General features: G+C 35.9%; 1 protein-coding gene across 2 annotated transcripts in view; it reads left to right on the top strand.

Annotated features, from left to right (window-relative positions):
- The first annotated feature begins 6,687 nt into the window (after window positions 1-6,687).
- LOC145693294 (uncharacterized) overlaps window positions 6,688-18,690 on the top strand; it is a 77,346-nt gene continuing 65,343 nt past the window's right edge. For both annotated transcript variants that reach the window (XM_081769154.1, XM_081769162.1), the window contains exons 1-2: window positions 6,688-6,844; window positions 14,368-14,550. In XM_081769154.1, the coding sequence (XP_081625280.1) occupies window positions 14,377-14,550 (174 nt within the window). In that variant the 5' untranslated portion in view covers window positions 6,688-6,844; window positions 14,368-14,376. The remainder of the gene's footprint in view (window positions 6,845-14,367; window positions 14,551-18,690) is intronic.

The following is an 18,690-nucleotide window of genomic DNA, read 5'->3' as shown; positions in this document are numbered from 1 at the left end:
CTTTCTTTCATAAATAATTCTTCTTCTTTTTCGTAATATTGTAGGATGATGATTGAAGAATACATCTAAAATAAAATGATAGTTCGGTGACTTATCCTTTGGCAGATTTGTCCATTGGCAGATTTGGTAATTGGCGGATTTGTCAATTGGCAGATTTGTCCATTGGTAGATCTGTCCATTCTCACGATTAGCGCATTTGGCAATTGGCAGATTTGTCAATTGGCTGATTTGTCCATTTTCACAATTGGCGCATTTGGTCATTTTCGCGTTTGGCGCATTTGGTAATTGGCAGATTTGTCTTTTTTCACAATTGGCGCATTTGGTCATTTTCGCGTTTGGCACATTTAGTAATTGGCAGATTTGGTAATTGGCAGATTTGTCAATTGGCAGATTTGTCCATTGGCGGATTTGTCCATTGGCAGATTTGTCCATTTTCACGATTGGCGCATTTGGTAATTGGCAGATTTGTCCTAGGCCCATTTGAGACTGTATCCTTCAAAAATCTATTGTCTCGTTATCGAGACGAGACGAGATACATTAAAAGCACCCCACAAGATGCACTAAAGTACGAGACGAGATGCACTCCTGTCGTGAGCAACACTAAAAGTATTCCATATTAATTCTTACATTTCTCATGGCTTTCGCTTGCCAGTCTAATCAGGCCATGATTTCAAAACGACTTAAAACAGGCTGAACGAGCGAGCCATTTATCAAACTTGGCTAGACTGGAAAGCCGACCTCAAAACAGTGACACGACTCGGAACTCGGCTCGAGAAAATTACCTTTGACTCGTCGAGTCGAGTTTTAGCTCGACTCGTGCCCATTCCTATTTGTTACATATACAGCACACAAATAGGCGTATATAATTATTTTAGTAAAATAAAAATCGATTATTATACAGGGTGTTTCAAAACAACACCGACAACGTTTGGGAGGTGATTCCTGACATCAAGATAAGACAAAACGTATAGACCAACCTGGGTGCACAAATGCTTCCTTTCAGAATTATAGGCTGCCGAAAACATGAAAAAATGGACTTTAAAGGTCCATAGCTCCAAAACTATGTGACTTACCGTAGTTGGGTCAAAGACCTTCTCATAGAACTAGCATGTACCCTATCCAAATATCCATGTTTGACAATCCTAAGGTACTCACGCAACAATTTTTATAGAGGTAGTTGGTGAGTACTTCAGATTATATGTCCGTAGCCAAACTCTCTCTATAAAAATTGTTGCGTGAGTACCTTACGATTTTGAAACATGTATTTTTCGATAGCCTACATATTTGTTCCTAAGTGAAGGTTTGACCCGACTACGGTAGGTCTCAGTTTTGGAGCTATGGACTAAAGTTAATTTTTTCATGTTTTCGGCAATCTATAACTCCGAAAGCAAGGCGTTTGTGCACCCATGTTGGTCTATGCTTTTTGTGTTATCGTGGTGTCAGGAATCACGCCCCAAACTTCATCATTGTTGTTTTGAAACACCCTGTATTAAATGAATGACATGTTTCAGCGCCACAAAGGTTATTTTTTCTCTTTTATCGAAAACTACACATTATAATTTATCCTTAATTATGTTGATCTCTTACTCAGAGCATCACTAAGAATACAATTTCTTTTCGTCATTTTAATGTTCCTCATTAAGGAAATAACTTTAAATATGTGTTCTTTGTTCATAATTTCGTTCCAGGTTACTGTACGTCTCCCTCTCCTGACGGCAAAACGAGCAGTGAAAATTGAGCTATTTAAATCGACTATACAGGATGTTTCTAAACAACACCGACAACCAGGGGCGGACTGGCAACCATAGGGCCCACCCTGCTAAACTGAAATGAGGGCCCACTGTATAAAAATGTAAAAAATGTACTTGGCATTCTTCATATGTATTACATATAAAAGTCCATCTTCGAACCCATAAATAGTATCCCATATATTCATACAAAAGCAAAACATTAATTACAAAAAATCTGAAGTAGGAACATTTTAATAGTAACTCATACAGTGTAATTGGCATTATCAGTTTTTATTGTAAACACACACAATACCGGAATTGGTGCTTTCAGTTATTTATATAATGCTATTGTTTTTTTTTTTTTTTATGTAATGAATTTAAACCATTTATTTAAACAAATGAGTGTCATGTTTTAGAAAACCCAAAATATATACATGTGCAATACGTAAAAACTAATCTCAAGTCAACTTTGAAACACTAAATATTTCATAATTAAAGCACTGACAGAAATAATGTAAGTTTCTTTCCTCATAAATCAGTCCTAATATCAAATTGGATATAGACATTTGGGAAACGTTAATTAATTTGAGGTAATTTTTACTGCGTTTTCATGTAAAATAACATATCTGAAACTTTTTTTAGGTAACCAAACCTGCAACCATCCTACTTAAAGAAGATCCGTACTTTGTCATAGCTGATCTGGGGCTCCCCTCTCCCTTGATACGTAAATAATACCATTTACTTCAGTCGGGAGTCTGCTCGCGAATGTGCCGCAATCTCTCTCTGTACCTGTCTTTTTGGCGAGAAGAAACTGTTGTAACCCACATACACAAACTCGTCTAAATATTGCTGTATAATCTTGAGGAAGTACGCCCCGCACATAGCAGACGACTCCCCCCCCCAAGCAGGCGTGTCAGGTGAGACAACAGACATGGCGTCAGTGTTGGAAACTTGAAAAGGCTGTAACTTTGTGACCTCAATGCAACACAAAGAATGCGATTGAAGGTAAATTTGCGATAGATTTCGAAACGCAAGGTTTTAGTTGACATAAGAAAGTCATAATATCATATCTTCATGTCGCAGAAAGATTAGATATCGTCTATCGTATAGTGTTGTCCGTCCATTCCTCGGCTGGCCCCAACTTCTCTTTTTATATGAGTACCTACTTTGTACATCACAAATAATTTTTACATTTTACTACACTTTTATTTTAAATTAACTTTAAATAACTAAAGGGAAGTTAACATTTACACGATATACACACTGATTTGACTGACAGCATAAATGTTCAGCACTTTTAGAAGTTACACCAACACTTACTAAGCCCAGTGCTGGCAGCTAGTGCTCTCAAACGGGTCAGGTCAGGCTTCATCGGGTCAGGGCTCGAGTCGAACCTCCTTGGGTTACAGGTCGGGTCAACTTTCTTATGCGTCGTTTCGGATAAAACCTATTCGGGTCATGAGTCGGGTCGGGTCGACGTTCAACTCGACCCGACCCTCTCGACCCGAGGATTTAGCTGAAACGGCACATAAGATAGTTGACCCGAGCCGACCCGTGGCTAGAGCAGCCCTGACCCTAGCGTAGGTGACCTGACCCGACCCGTGTCTCAAGCAGGCTTGACTCGACCCCTGACCCATGAAAGCCTGATCTTACCCGTTTGAAAGCACTACGCGGCAGCAAACAGTTCAGTTAATTTCATGTTCACCTGTTAAAGTTGTGTAATTTCAAGTGAAAATAGTCATAAAAGATAAGCTACAATTGACTGAAATTAACCACAGACGTAGTGTATACATTACAATTTATAAACATCTTAAACAGAAAAACAAACAAACAAAAAAATACCTGGCAACTGTCCTGCAGTACTCGAATGAGTCACATCACGCTCATTTGTTTCTTGGGGCTTCACAGATTCAAATAGCCTACGTTGTTTTGGGTCAGATGCAGCTTTTTGTAAATCACATCTTCGTTTGTGTTCTCGCTTTTTAGAACCACTTTTATATTTTTTCTTTACAGTAATCTTACAATCACTCCTACCATCCATACTGACACAACCACATCTGTCTTCCACGACAAACGACACGTAACTGATGTTCCAATAATTGAATTGCTGCTATCAGATTTGCTCTTCGATGTAATATACAAATAAAACACAAGCCGAGGGCAGCAACTTCATAGTAATTGTTTGAGGTTTGTATAAAACAATCGTTGATAGTGGCGACTAATTTTTTTTTCAGTTTACCGCACTGAAAAAAAAAACAACGAAGCCTGATCCGATTTCTTTCTTCGAAACTTGATCTGAGGACAATGCAGTTCAAAAGTTCCGGCTCCACCTCCACTTTCCACAATAACAATATCTACGAAATTATTGTTTCTTTAAAACTCGCCACTCGCCGGCTTGTAAAAGGACCGGAGTAGGCAATGGTATCCAAATCCAATAACAGCCTGAAATCTACTGTGTTTCTTATATTAAAAAAGTAGTAGTTAACGTGCTCGTTTTTAACAGCTGCTGTATCACAAACACCACAATGTTTTAAGGCCTGTTGTCTCATAGACGGAACCTTTTCAAGTCGATAAACGTGAAGAAGAATAAGGTCTGTTCATGAAATTTTAACTTTACGTCTTTTTTATGCAAAACACAACTTTGCGGGAGTTACCCTGCCACATTTTTTATGCTGGTAGGGTTAATTGAGCACATTTTTTTAAAAAATTGGTGGAGGGGGCCTACCTGCATTTGCAGGGTAGCAGGGTGGGCCAGTCCGCCCCTGCCGACAACGTTTGGGAGGTGATTCCTGACATCAAAATAAGACAAAAAGTATAGACCAACCTGGGTGCACAAATGCTTCCTTTCGGAGTAATAGATTGCCGAAAACATGAAAAAAATGAAATTTAAAGGTCCATTGCTCCAAAACTATGGGACCTACCGTAGTCGGATCAAAACTTCACTTAAGAACTAATATGTGCTCTATCCAAAAACACATGTTTCAAAATCCTCTGGTACTGACACAACAAGTTTTATGGAAGGAGTTTGGCTATGGGCATATAATTTGAAGTACTCACCAACTACCTCTATAAAAATTGTTGCAGAAGTACGGCAGGATTCTGAAACATTGATATTTGAATAGTGAACATAATAGTTCCTAAATAAATTCTTGACCCGACTACGGTAGGTCTCATAGTATTCGAGCTATGGACTTTTAAAGTTCATTTTTTTCATGTTTTCGGCAGCCCATAACTCCAAAAGGAAGCATTTGTGCATTCAGGTTAGTCTATTCTTTTTGTCTTATCTCTGTGTGAGGAATCACCTCCCAAACGTTGTCGATGTTGTTTTAAAACACCCTGTATATTTTTGTTCGTTTATTATTATTATTATTATTATTATTATTATTATTATTATTATTATTATTATTATTATTATTATTATTATTATTATTATTATTATTATATAGCCCATTGGCTAATTTTGTTGATTGTTGACCGCTCGAAAGTAGAAAAATACATTTCAATAAGTAAAGACAGTAACACTGTTATATATATGCTGCAATCGTAAATTTTCCCTTAATCCAAACACATACAGAAAGACTGCGACTTATTGTAACAACGAGACCAAAAGATTATGAACCTTATGACGAGTGATCAGTGCAATACTAAAGAGTTAGACTAACGCTTCCTGCAGTAGTCAGGTCTTTAGTATGACGCAAAACATGCGTCAACTCTGTATAAGACCATATCCGCCCTATGCAGAATCCTTTTGACGTATGATTAGCATCATACTAAAGACCATGACTACTGCAGGAAATATATGCTAGTCGAACTCTTTAGTATGACACTAATCACACGTCAAAACGACTCTGCATAAGGCCATATATTATTATGAAAAGTTTACACACTATGTGGAATAATATACCAAGTTTTTCTTCTTTCTTTCTCTTCTTTACTTTTTATTTTCTTTCCAAAAATACGAAGTTCACCAGCACCACCAGGAAAAAGAGGACATCAGGCGATTTAGTAAGAAAAGCCGCCCGCACGATTTTCAGAGTTCTGAAAAAGAGGTCATGTCCGGATTAAAGAGACCCTACATTTGCCTTGTGTCGCGATCCACAAACTTTGCAAAAACCGATATGGAACGAAGCCCTAGTTCCCTACAATTCAGTTTTTGCCTCAAAAATCTGCTTTTTCCCTAATTGCGAATTTATGCTACAAAATTTTCTTATATTAGGTGAATTTCTCGTAGTCTACGAATGTGCAGTCGATTTCAGGGTGGCCGGGGGAATTTATATGTCTCTCCCAGCTTATCTTCGATTGTGCTCAACTTGGGTTACTAGTATTTCTGGAGTATTACTTCTCACCCTGTGTATTGAAAATCCCCCAGTGAAAATCTTCTGAAATCTTCACTGCAGTGGTGCCCACCCCCCTCAACTCCATGACGCACCCCCCCTCAATTGTCTATCCGTAGGTGTTCTTCCACGAAAAAAAATCTTTTCGATTAATTTTTACACTCCCTCAAACATATTTATATAGATTTTTAACCCCCCCCAAATATTTCAATGACGCAGTTTGCGTCATAGCCCCCCCTTGTGGGCACCCCTGCTTCACTGTATGAATATTTTATAATACTGTTAATTATAGAATATTCCCTTAAGTATTCTATAATACGAATATATCATCAGTTTAAAGAAACATGATGAGAATTTTCTGCAAGTAGCACTTATGGTATTTGCCATGCAATCATACATAAATAGATCTATCTCTGTCTATTGCCAAATTAAAGCAATAAATTGTAATGTTTGGAGATTACAATATTACCCTAGTCGAATATATCGTCAAATTAATTTTAATTGTTAAAATATTGAGCAGACTTTGTATGCAGCAGACGAAATATGGCTTCTCACGGGCTTCATTTGTGTCTCATAACGACCGCTATTTGCCATCTGCGTATTCTTTCATTAAACATACGCGCATCGAGGCGTACTTGTTTCTTTTCGTGTTTGGATAGAGGGCACTGAGAGAAGACATTTTCCTATCGTCAAAGCGTATTGTGCGTTTTGTTGTTAAATAGAAGCAGTGTATTTTTTCCATGGACGACCGAAGCCTGATGTTAACATTTCATTAAAAAGGTAATGTATGATATATTTCTCTGTATTACAAGGATATTTGAGTACAAGCACAAGAGATTAAAGAATTCGTGAGAGGGTACAAATCGCCGAGAGAGGGAATGAGCTCATTTGAGAACCTGGCTTTTTTTGTTTTCATTGAAGAAGTAGGTGCATATATGTAACTAATTCTTCTATAATAGTTTATCATCTTAGTACTTGTTCTAAAGAACTTTTAAATCTACTGAAGTTCCTGTAGTGAAGTGACCAAAGTTCACAGTTCTGTAATACAAACAGTACCTACTTCATTTATCTGCACCTTTATTATTGTCCATGCTAGTGTAAGCATCGTAATGTTATTAAAAAATGGTGCGGCTCCCAAAAGCAACCTGTATAGTTGGCCTATAACGAATTCTAAAAAGAAGGATTTACAGGGAACAAATAATTTACGGCTTGTGTATAGCCCGCTCCCCCAGTTCTTTGTCACCGGAACTGGTAGAGTACTACTACTACTACTACTACTGCTACTACTACTATTACTACTACACCGTCACTACCTTAGAAAGTATTTTTCAAGAATACCTCTGTTAACATTCACTTGAACAGAACTACACTGTTTTGCGTGTAAATAGTGCGTCTGGAAATATGCCACAAAAACTACACTGTAAAAAATACAAACTAACCTGTACGAGGTGGCCATTGAAAAGCACGAATGCTATCTAACCGATTCAGGGCAAGAGCGCAGCACTGAGACCCGAACACTACTGATGTAGTGCATCCAGATCAGGCGCGTCAGTGACGGTGGGTATGAGCGTGAACAAAGATGTCGCTAAAACATTATGTTAAATTTGGTTAACCCGTTCCTTAACATGTTTACTGCGATGACGTACTTTTATATTTTGTAAAATTACGACACGGCCTTCAGGAAACTATGGACAACTGACTCATTTGTATTGGAGGGCTTATATAAGCACTTTGATAAATAATGTAACATGTGCTCACGTTGTATTCACACTATCAACACGATGTTCACATTTGAATATGTAACTGTTCTTCCATTTCTTTTTTTCTAATGCCTTCCATGTCACTCCTCAAAGCTAAATAATTCTTTTTTACCAACATAACGCTCTGATAAAGCTAAAAATCTAAATGTCACATGGAACTCAAATTTTCTTTTAGTACGGGGACCTATTTTCCTCATTACATCCTATTGTCTGACATCAGCATGCCTCCACTCGAAATAGTACAAACAACACGCAGCTTTTCACATTTCAAAATACGACATTGGATTTCCTTCCTCCAAAATACGCCTTTTTTTTTCTTTCTTCAAGTAGCTAATAATAATAGTAAGTTCTCGAAATCAGTCAATCTCAACTATGTTATTAGTGCTAAGCAAATGACAGATTTGTTTGCTTTCATTATTGCAATGTTAAGGTAAGCTCACTGCCTGTCGCCTATGTTAGTGGCCTAATATTACAAGAATAGATGAGAAGTTTGTTTTAAGCCACCATTCTGTAATGTTTTATGTAAATAAATCCCAATTCATAATTGTTTGTATTTACATTCTTAATTATTGAATCGATGGGTCTTTATAAATGTCAGTGTCAAATTGTATTTAGGCTCGTTTGTCTTAAAGCGCGAGGCCTGGGCATTGCCCACCGCTTGCGACGCCACTGACAACAAATGCATCACAACTATTAAATAATAACAATAATAATAATAGTAATAAATTATTTTCAAATGGTCATATCCCCTTGTTTAATGTTAGAAGAAAGCACAAGTTTTTATTATTTCTGAAATAATCATTCTTCCTGTTGTTCGTATGCCGATCTTCTAAGAAAGATAATGCTGAGCACTAACAAACAACATGTATTATCTGCTATCGACACTGTCTCTCCCTCTCGATTACTTTCTGGTTTTGTCTCTAGCACGTTTAGTTTCCTAGCGCTTTAAGCCGTTGGCAACTCTGTAAAAGTACGTATTCTACAATATAAACAAAGCGACACTAGCGACCTCAAGAAAAGGGAATACAGTACAAAGCCCGCTCCACGTCTAACCCAATGCTTTAGATAACATCCTTTCCAATGGAGCGTGTATTGTAAAGTTTGTTTTCCGGGGATAAAGTTTACAAAGCACGGACAACACTTCTATAGCCCAATTAACAAATTGAGGAGCAACCTCCCAATAATTTAAAAAAAGAAAACGCTATTACACATTAATATAAGGCAACACCTCCCTTCCCCCCAAATTGTAATACACTAAAATAAATAAAACTACTTACCACAGTATTAAGATAAAGAATCAAATCAGCAATCAAAAAACAATCCATAGCGTGCATCATGCATCGGAATTCCTCAAGCAAGCAAAAAATCGTGCACAATCCTACTTCGATTGAGTATGAAAAAAACAAGAAGTCCCTCAAATATCCTTCAAAACGTTCGTGTCTCCTTCCAAAATGAGGAATAAAAAACCTAACACTAGCCAGCGATATTTCAATAGACCGTGTATGAACTACCAACTCCTCGCCGTTCAAATGCTCCTTATTCTCTTCATGCACTTCACCACTAGCTAAAGTACAAACAATTCTATACAGTGATTAATACGTCGATGTACATAATCTTTATCCATCAAACAATTATATCCCTTCCAACAATCAGATATAATAATAGTACTAGGCAATATCTTCTCCTTTTTGACAGATAGCAAAGAATCTTTACCTCAATCAGCGACAGGAACTTAAAAAAGGAGTTGCCACACTTAACACCACGACACACCCACTGTTCATCGACACGCCTTCCTTTATTAAATTTTCTCTTCCTGAACTTCGCCTCGTCAACTTCCACCACAACTTTAGGATCATCGATAGCTATCGAATTCTTCAACATCCACTCTACACAAATCTCCGTACAAAAGCTACTCCAGTCGACAACTGTCCGAGATGAACAACGAAGTTCTTGTTCAATTAAACTTTTGGCGACCTTCTTTATCATAACACCAAAGGAAAATAAATAAATAATCTGCTGCACACGTAACTTTGATTCTTCGAAAAATGTTCCACGAAAGCCAAACAGACGCCAAAAGGACTCTACCTCATTAACCTGTCGATTACACCGAAAAATATGATGACCTCTATCCTTACGCAACTTCAAAATTGCCCCATATTTACAGCAATCTATATCCAATTTAATTAAACCGTGACGTTCCAAAAACATTAGCAACTCCTCGTTATTGTATAAGTCAATAGAAAATTCAAGTTAATATCACAACCATTACAAATTGAAGTCATAATACGAACTTGTCAGAACTCGTATTTGACAGCCAAAGCAACAGACGGTGTAATATAGACAGTGCGCTCCGCTATATGTTACAGACAAGAATAATGCCTTCGCTATACGTCATGTACAAAATCAGACTATACTTAACCACGTGGAGAAACTAACAACAATGCCATTTGTTGATATCTAACATCACCAAGATTAATACAAAAAAATAATAATAATAATAATAATAATAATAATAATATCGACAAGAGCTACTTTCCGATGCGGAAGAAGACACTGGGGCGTGTATTGTAAACTTTACCCCTGGTTCGCATATATAGGCGAAAGTGGATTAGTAGCTTGGTTGGTTCCTTTTTTTTTTTTTTTAAATCAAAGTTCAACACTTAATTCACCTATTAATGCCGAGCGAGCGATAGCACGTGAAGGTGGTTTAATAGCCATGTTACATTCTTTGTTTCGACTCAATGGGAATGCGGGCCAGTGTTATAGAACCCTGCAGTTTTAACACCTTTTTCAGGCCAGTCATCCTGAGTGAGGCTTCTCCTGTGTTTTCCTTATTCATTCCAGGCAAGTGCCGGAATAGTACCTGCTACAAAGGTGCAAGGTTACTTTCTCGCTTGCCAATTTCCCAGGCAGTATGATCGCCAATCGACGTCATCCTCATATGTGAGGGCTAACATGGCCACAGATGCCGAGAACCCAGAAAGCTAATTCCTAGTGTAAATGGTTCAATTTACATAAGATAATTTCTATCCACGATCTTACACTATCTTGCCGATGTATAATTAACTTAAGCAACCATGGGAACATTTCAGAGATTCCTTGAATTTCTTTTAATTTTTTTTTTCTTATAATAGCTTACAATCTGTTTTCATTTTAAGCACAAGACAGTAATACACTTTTGACCAACTCAGCGTTTCTTCTTAATATGTACTCGTCTGAAGTATTTTCTATCACATTATAGGTAACATTTTTCATGTAAGCTGTTCCGAATTTGGGTGTACGTTTAGTTTAGCGAAGTCAAAATTTGGATAATTTACAAGTTAGATTGAATGATCACGAAATATATGTCGTGTTGAATAAATTGTGTGACAGATTTTGCCTTTGTTCCGCAGAGTAAGCCCATTTAGTTGACGTTCTATTACTCAGTTAGATTAGGCTAATTTCATATTTCTTGGTCTACTCTCCAGCACTTAACCTGATCACACACATATATATTTTGAAAATCTAGGTGTGGAGATTAAAATTGAAACAATATTCTCTTTGCAATTCATTATTTCTAAATACGAAAGAAGACAACTGGGACACAGAGAGTGAAACGACAGAGGAACGACGAAAATAAACCTTTCAAGAGTCGCTTTATGAAATCAATAAAATAGGAAATTAAAAATAAGAAAGACGCATTAATTAAAATTAAAGGGAACCAGTTTTAGTAGTTACAGTAAAGTGAAATGTACGAATGAGTACGAATAATATACTGCAGATTTTAAATGAATTTTCCACGTGCTGCTGCGCACTGTAATACGCTGTATGTCCTGTGGGAGCTGACCACTGTACGAGGTATATAAACTTGAATGCAGTATTGTGTACATTTTTTCTAAGAAATTCGTTCATGGATCTGTTTTATTGTAAATGACACGGATTTCAAGTAGTGTCTCACGTGCATCTTCAGGCACATAATCATTTTTGCTACGTTCCTGTCATTGTTCGTGGGGTACCTCCGAACTCACTACGTACTAAATTTCGAAACAAATCCCAACATGCAGCGTATCTAGTAAACATAAAAAGTCGACAGTAGGATCAGGAACTTTTCAGACATTTGGAGACTATTTGGTCAAATCATCATCATATCTGATTGCGGCAATGTGTGAACTAGTGGTCATTATGAGAAAGCAAACGCGATATTTGGCTTAAAAATAAAATTTTGCTACAACATTTTAGCAACACCGTACGTGATTATATGGTTGAGGTGCTGGGCGTATACTATATTGTATGAAGAGCAAATTACCCTATTTGTACGTTTAAGACCGTATGTATGTCTGGCAACACTGATACAATAGCAGTCAGCAAATAACAAACAGATAAAATTCAGGAAGAAATTGAACTCCATGTGTGTGTGTCTGTGTGTGTCGGGCGAAAAAGCAATCCCTTTCTGTACGCTTTCCTTTCTCCTCACAAATACAACTTTGCAATAACTTATGAGATGAAAAAAGTTGTTTGACTAGTTTTTCTGCAAGAAGGAATCATTGGAGAGGTGAAGGAACCGAACTGTCCATCACTACTTTTGATAACGTGAAACTTCGATAATACTCGAAATTTCGATAATTTCAAATACTCGAACGGTCTCGAGTAACTGATGACAACTCGATAAATTTTCACTCCCGAAGTTAGATAGGTCCTCAGCCTTATCGAACACCCCTACTCGGACTAGGATTTTTTTTTTTTTTTTTTTTTTACAAGAGGGGAAGAAAGAAAAAAAAAGTCTCTTACTTGCTCTTGAAATTTAACGTCTGAGACTATCAAGATAACCTGAATCGATATTGACTCTCTTTACCCAGGCTGCCCTACGTACTCATTTCACAAAGGTTGGGTACACCTTAGAGCCGCATATTGTGACGACGATAGGGTGAGAAAATTTTCATCGCTTCACTTACATGAGGCTACTGAAAAAAAGAAAAGAAAGATTTATATATTTTTGTTTTAATTTAACACCCAGTACTGCAAATTGAAGATTTAACATTATAGTTTCTATCGTTTTTTCAATAGGTATCTCACCAGTAATTTTTGTAGGTATGTAGATACGAAAATAACTTCTCAGAAATTGTTTTACAAACCTTAAGTAATCAAATTATATATACTGCTATTTTTTATTTTTTTGCTTCAAATAAAATTTTCATTTAAAAAGTAATAATTTCTTACCTAGTATAGAGAGAATCATTCAAACACTATTTCAAGCAAAACAAGATTAAATTACTATTGCATATATTTTATATATCTTCTGGATGTGACTGGAAAATTATCATGTTCCGTACCGTCTACTTGGAACCACTCTGTGAATCACCGGTGGTCCACTGATTACGTTTCGAGAAACACAATTCTATATATTGAAAGCAAATTTGAAAATTAGGTAACGTACTACTATGTTACTGCCTATCTTTCAACTATCAGGAGAATTTTAAAAACAATAGTTACGATTTATAATAATAATGGTAGCTGTTAATTACATTTGTTACTTTTTTTTTTTTTAATTTGTGAAGCAGCCTGGACTCTTCTCTCTCCTTCAAATTTATCATACTTATTGGCATGATTAGTTGAACAATGTCGCTTGCTATTAAATTTCTTTGAGCAACCCCTTAATGTTTTTCGACATATTCAACATCTAATACTACTTCTGTTTTGTATATATATATATATATATATATATATATATAATCCCGAGTTTCTGGATTGGTGGCTTCGTTTTGCATAAGCAGCCGCTTTACTCATAGTATGAAATATGGTGTGAGAAATACTGAAGTGAAAACACTGACATTACTTTGCAGGTTAATTCATAACAATTTCTGTCTGTTTGCATGAACAAATTGATATACCGGCTTTTCGTGGACGAGCACGAATCTGAAGAAACATGGTTTAGTGCATTATACTTCGGACGATTGAAATTGAAAGCAGCAGCGACTTTCGCAACCATTCGTGCTGGAATAAATACATTGACACTGTGAGCTTAGTCTTATCATTTGGTTAGAATGTAACGTCCCTTTTCAGCAGCCACTACCGAGGCTGTATGAACGGAACTAAGGCTTGGTACAGAATTCCTACTGATTTCGACAAGCTTTAATTTCTAAATTTTGTGAGTGTGTATTTTTTCTTGATATACATTTATTTTTTTGGATTATTGTGTTACATGTTGATTTTTTTGTTGATTTTTCTTCAACTTGTTATATGTTTCTGTGTAAAATGATCAACGTGCTGTTTCTGGAACTCTACATATAAATAAATAAATGTCTTGAAATCATCCTGTGTCAGAGGTCTTGTAAGGTTTTAGGTGGGAATCCTAAAAGGTTAAAACTTCATATAGTTTGTAAAAGACAATACTTAAAATAAGGATCGCTGCTTTTTGGCCATCCTCTACACTAGATCTGAGTATACATTTTATAATAATTTCATATTGTTTTGTAATGGTAAAATCCAACTTAGAAGAAGAAAAAATATATTAAATGCTTATACAAGATGGATGTAGTTCTCTTATAAGATTGTTTCTTTTTTCAGTGCAGAAACATGAGTGCAGGGTCCCGATTTATGGTTCAATGGGAGGAACATCCATTGCATTTGGCTTCTCGGTTGGGCCACCTTCTAGAACATCAGACATTAGTTGATGTTACATTAATGTGTAGTACCCATACTCTTCGGGTTCACAGAGCAGTCTTGGCAGCATGTAGTCCTTATTTTGAAGTAAGTGGTTTCCATTTCTTGAAAGTAGTTGGATGGAATTATTATTATTATTTTAAATTTTAATTCATATTGTAGTTTAGTTTAAATCAAATTTTATATACTTATATTTGAAGTAACTCTTATTTTTAAATTATGTTCTTTATTTTATTTTTTGATAAAAATGATACTTTCATCTTAACAGGTGGTTTGTTAAAGCGAGAAAGGGCCGTTACTTTTCAGACAACCTAATCGAAGAGTTAATTTGCTTGCTCTTAAGCCTACATCCGTATGGTTAATAAAGAAATCCACGTTAACGTTTATACCTCAAAGTAGAAAAGCTAAATATTTTCAAATAGAGGAAAGTAATTTTATATATATAACTATTTAATGAAAGTTTATATCAAAATGAAGTGAAAAGTATTTGTTTCTTATGAAAACATATATGAATAAAATTGGGTATAATTTGTACACATATACCAATTAGAAGCAGAGTTAGACGTAATTGTGACAATTTTTGCTCTAACGTTAAAAGTGATTGAAAATAAAAGCAGAAGAACAAGGGGACATTAAAATAGTGAGAAATAGAAGAAATTTTGATTAATGTGTGTCGGTTTCATATGGAAATTCAATTTTTAGAGCAAAACATTAGCTTAAAGCAGCTTTCATTCCTTCATTCTATAGTGATATAATAAAGGTAGGAGCTAGAAGTACTCCATTGACATGAAAGGATTTCATTCTAAGTATCCCTGCGTCAGTTACTTCAGTTCGTATATTTTGGAACAATGTAGTAGGTTCGGATATAAATGTTGCATAAAGTATTTGTTAGTTCCATTAAAAATTTGTTAGGTGAAAAGAAACTTTTATCAGTTGAGGTTTGAGGCTAATCACTTACTTTACATCGTTATTATTATTATTACAAAATGAGAAAAGCAAAACTCCAGGAATTAGTAACTTTGTAGTCCGTTATATTGCCGACGAACTTTAAAAAATCATTTCTTACTTGAAAATAAATAAAAAAAAAAAATTAAAAGAATAAATAAATAAATAAAAAAAATATTTGTCTAGAATATGAAAGTACTAAGAAAATTAATGGAAAAAAATTCAGTATATTATATTTAGCTGAGAAATACGATATAATAGCATTATGGCGTTATTACGTTATCATGTCATATTTCTCAGCTAAAATAAATTCTTGATTTTTTTTCTTTTATCTGTTTCATAATGCTTCCCATGTTCTAAATGGTGACGTGCATTTTCTCACGGTGCAATCTCGCACGGTGCTCATTATCGAGCAATTTCACACGGTCCTGGTTATCGCATTAATCAGTCAGCAGGTGTGGTGCATTTTCACACGGTCCATCTGCAATCACGTGATTCACCCTGAAACTTCTTTCACTACAAGGGGAGGGGGGACAGAACAACTATGAACTAAGTAAGAACAGAGAAAGAGCAAATACAAGTTAAATACGAACAATTGCAATTAATATTAGAGAAGGAGAGCTTAGAAAATGTTTCACTTTCACAAAAAGAATAACGAAGAAAGTAAGCAGAAACTAAAATAACAAAGAACAAGATAGAACAAAGAAATCAGCAAATAAAAACAATAGTAAAGAAGAAGAGAAAAATAGCATATACAATAAGAAATTGAAATAAATGAAAAAAAAATAACAGAAACTATCGGAAATTGATATTAATACATAAAGAACAGCAAATGAAAATAAGAACAAATAAAGAATAATCAAAAATTAAAATAATTAGGGACAGAAGATAGAATAATCACATATTAAAATAAATAAAGAATAAAATAAGCAGCACATCAGAGAATTCAGACAGGTAGTTCAACAATCGAAGAAAAATGTGCCCGCCCTAGAGCATAGAAAAACGTTGTGATTTGTAAAACACACAATATTAGCTCCATACTCCAAGGCGGTTCTAAGAAGAACCTTGTCATCTTGTTATTTTCCGAGCGAACAGCACGTCGTTAAGATGGAACCTTCTACTTTTGTATGTCGTCAACCCATTTTTACAGCTCATAGCCCATTATCTTAGCTTTTGGAGATAGCTCAAGCTTCTCAAGCAATTTTTAAGGTCTGCGCCATTTTCTAGCTTCTCCAGGACTAATTGCAATCGTTCGTCAAGACGGATGTAAGTGAATTTTCTACGCTTCTCCGAATTGCAGTCTAAGCCCTGTCTCGCGAAAGCATGAAAACTAGCTGTCGCATCTGCTTTTAATACACTCACAAGCTCAAAGATATGTGGTGTACTCTTAGATATGGTGCGATTTAACTTATTGTGCCAACCCTCCACTGGGTTGTTTGTTCTGTGCCTTTGACCGTTGCAGTTCCATATTTCTCTTGGAACATTTGGATTATCCATCCATTGTTCAATGAAATAATCGTTGAACATTTCGATTTTCTGGCCAGATGGACAGTCCTCCATGACGGTGAGCCAACCTTCATCGATCCTGCTTGTTGGTATTAATGCCAATGCACTACACATGCGAACATGATGGCGTACATCTTCATTGTGGAGGTATTCTTCGACGAGACCTATACTCTGAATCTTCCGCCAGATACTCTGGTTGAAATGGTAATGGCAGCCGTAAACCTGTGAATTGGGAAACACTGCACGCAACGCATTGATTGCAGCAAGTTCAAAATCTATTTTTAACACTCGAGGTTCGTTCTGGCCAGACCACGTTTTAAGAAATGTAAACAGTTGTTTGTATGTTCGCTCTGTTTTATCTGGCAACAATGCATACAAGACTGGTACAACCAGTGTCTTATCATGTGTGCTTCCTATGTCTGCATGTATGGTGTATAACTGGGAAAAATACTTACAGGAACTCTTGAACGTTCCGTCAAAAAACCATTGTTCGCTTTCCTTCAGTGCTGGTTTCAAACCCTCGTAACCAAAACACAGAATTCGTCCGTCTCCTTCCAGTGCGTCGTACTGTAAAAACGAGGTACCATCTTCAAACCGAATCATATAATCGGGAAAGCAGATATTTCTAGGAGTCGGTGCACCTTGATGTATGCCGAGTGATTTCCTTCTAACACCATTTAAACCCCCTTTCTTCTGCTGATCATACGATGGTATGGAGGTTACTAGGTCCAGACCTTGATTAATTGGAACAGCCATTTCTTCTTTGAAGATAACAGACACTGGTGTAAGGATCTCGTCTCTTGCTCTCTTCTTGCAATTTGAAAGTATCTCGCAAACTGCAACATCAGGTACACACTGATGATCTCTTTCCACAACTGCTATTTTATCTTCTGTCTTGGGCAGATTGAGCCTGCCATGGCAATTTACCTTCTGTCTGTTGATGCATAGCTAAAATAATGATAATAAAAAAAACATCAGCTTCTGAAATAAACAATTGAAATGTGTTTTCGCATATACGTACACACACATAAAAAAGCGTTTGCTCGGTTACAAATGTACAAAATAAATTATTATTCATAAGTATCTTTTGTTTAAAAAATGAAACATAAAAACATGCGAATTTGTGTTATTACTTCCTTTTACGCAATTATATATGTGTAGATATTTGTTTAGGCAAAATATCACATGAAAGAAAGTTAATTTTTAAACACAGTAAAGCTCCGATTATCCGCGAGTACTTTTTTTTTTTTTTTTTTTTTTTTTTTAAGCCCTGCTGCAGCCGCCTACTATTATTTTTCATAAGTACTCGAGTCGCTGCGGGATGACAATCCGTACGCAGATATGTACTGTATGTTCTAATACATAAAAATAAATTGCATTGTAAAAATCAATATTTCCAATTTTCTGCTGTATTGTACATATTTTAAAAGTTTTATTATGTCTTGTTCGTACAATAAAACAGTGTTTATGCTGAAATATTTTTGGGTTATCGGAGATTTTCGCCATCTCTGGTGCCCTTGCTACCAAATTCCGCGGATAATTGGGGCTTTACTATATTAGAAGTACTAAAACAACGTGAAAAAATATTTATGCTTTAGAGAAGCAAGTATACTGTCCTCTCAGATAAAGATAAAAAGTAATACAGATACTGTTTTTGTAATTCAGATAAAGATTAAAAGTTACGAAATTTTCAAAATACCATCATACATGTAAGATATCATAAAGTAAGATATCATACATTATTGCATATTTTCTAGTGCCTTAGACGATCGGTGC

Source organism: Thermobia domestica, chromosome 1 (assembly GCF_964235325.1).
Source record: "Thermobia domestica chromosome 1, izTheDome1.hap1.1, whole genome shotgun sequence".
NCBI lineage: Eukaryota > Metazoa > Arthropoda > Insecta > Zygentoma > Lepismatidae > Thermobia > Thermobia domestica.
This window is presented reverse-complemented; position numbering and strand designations above follow the sequence as displayed.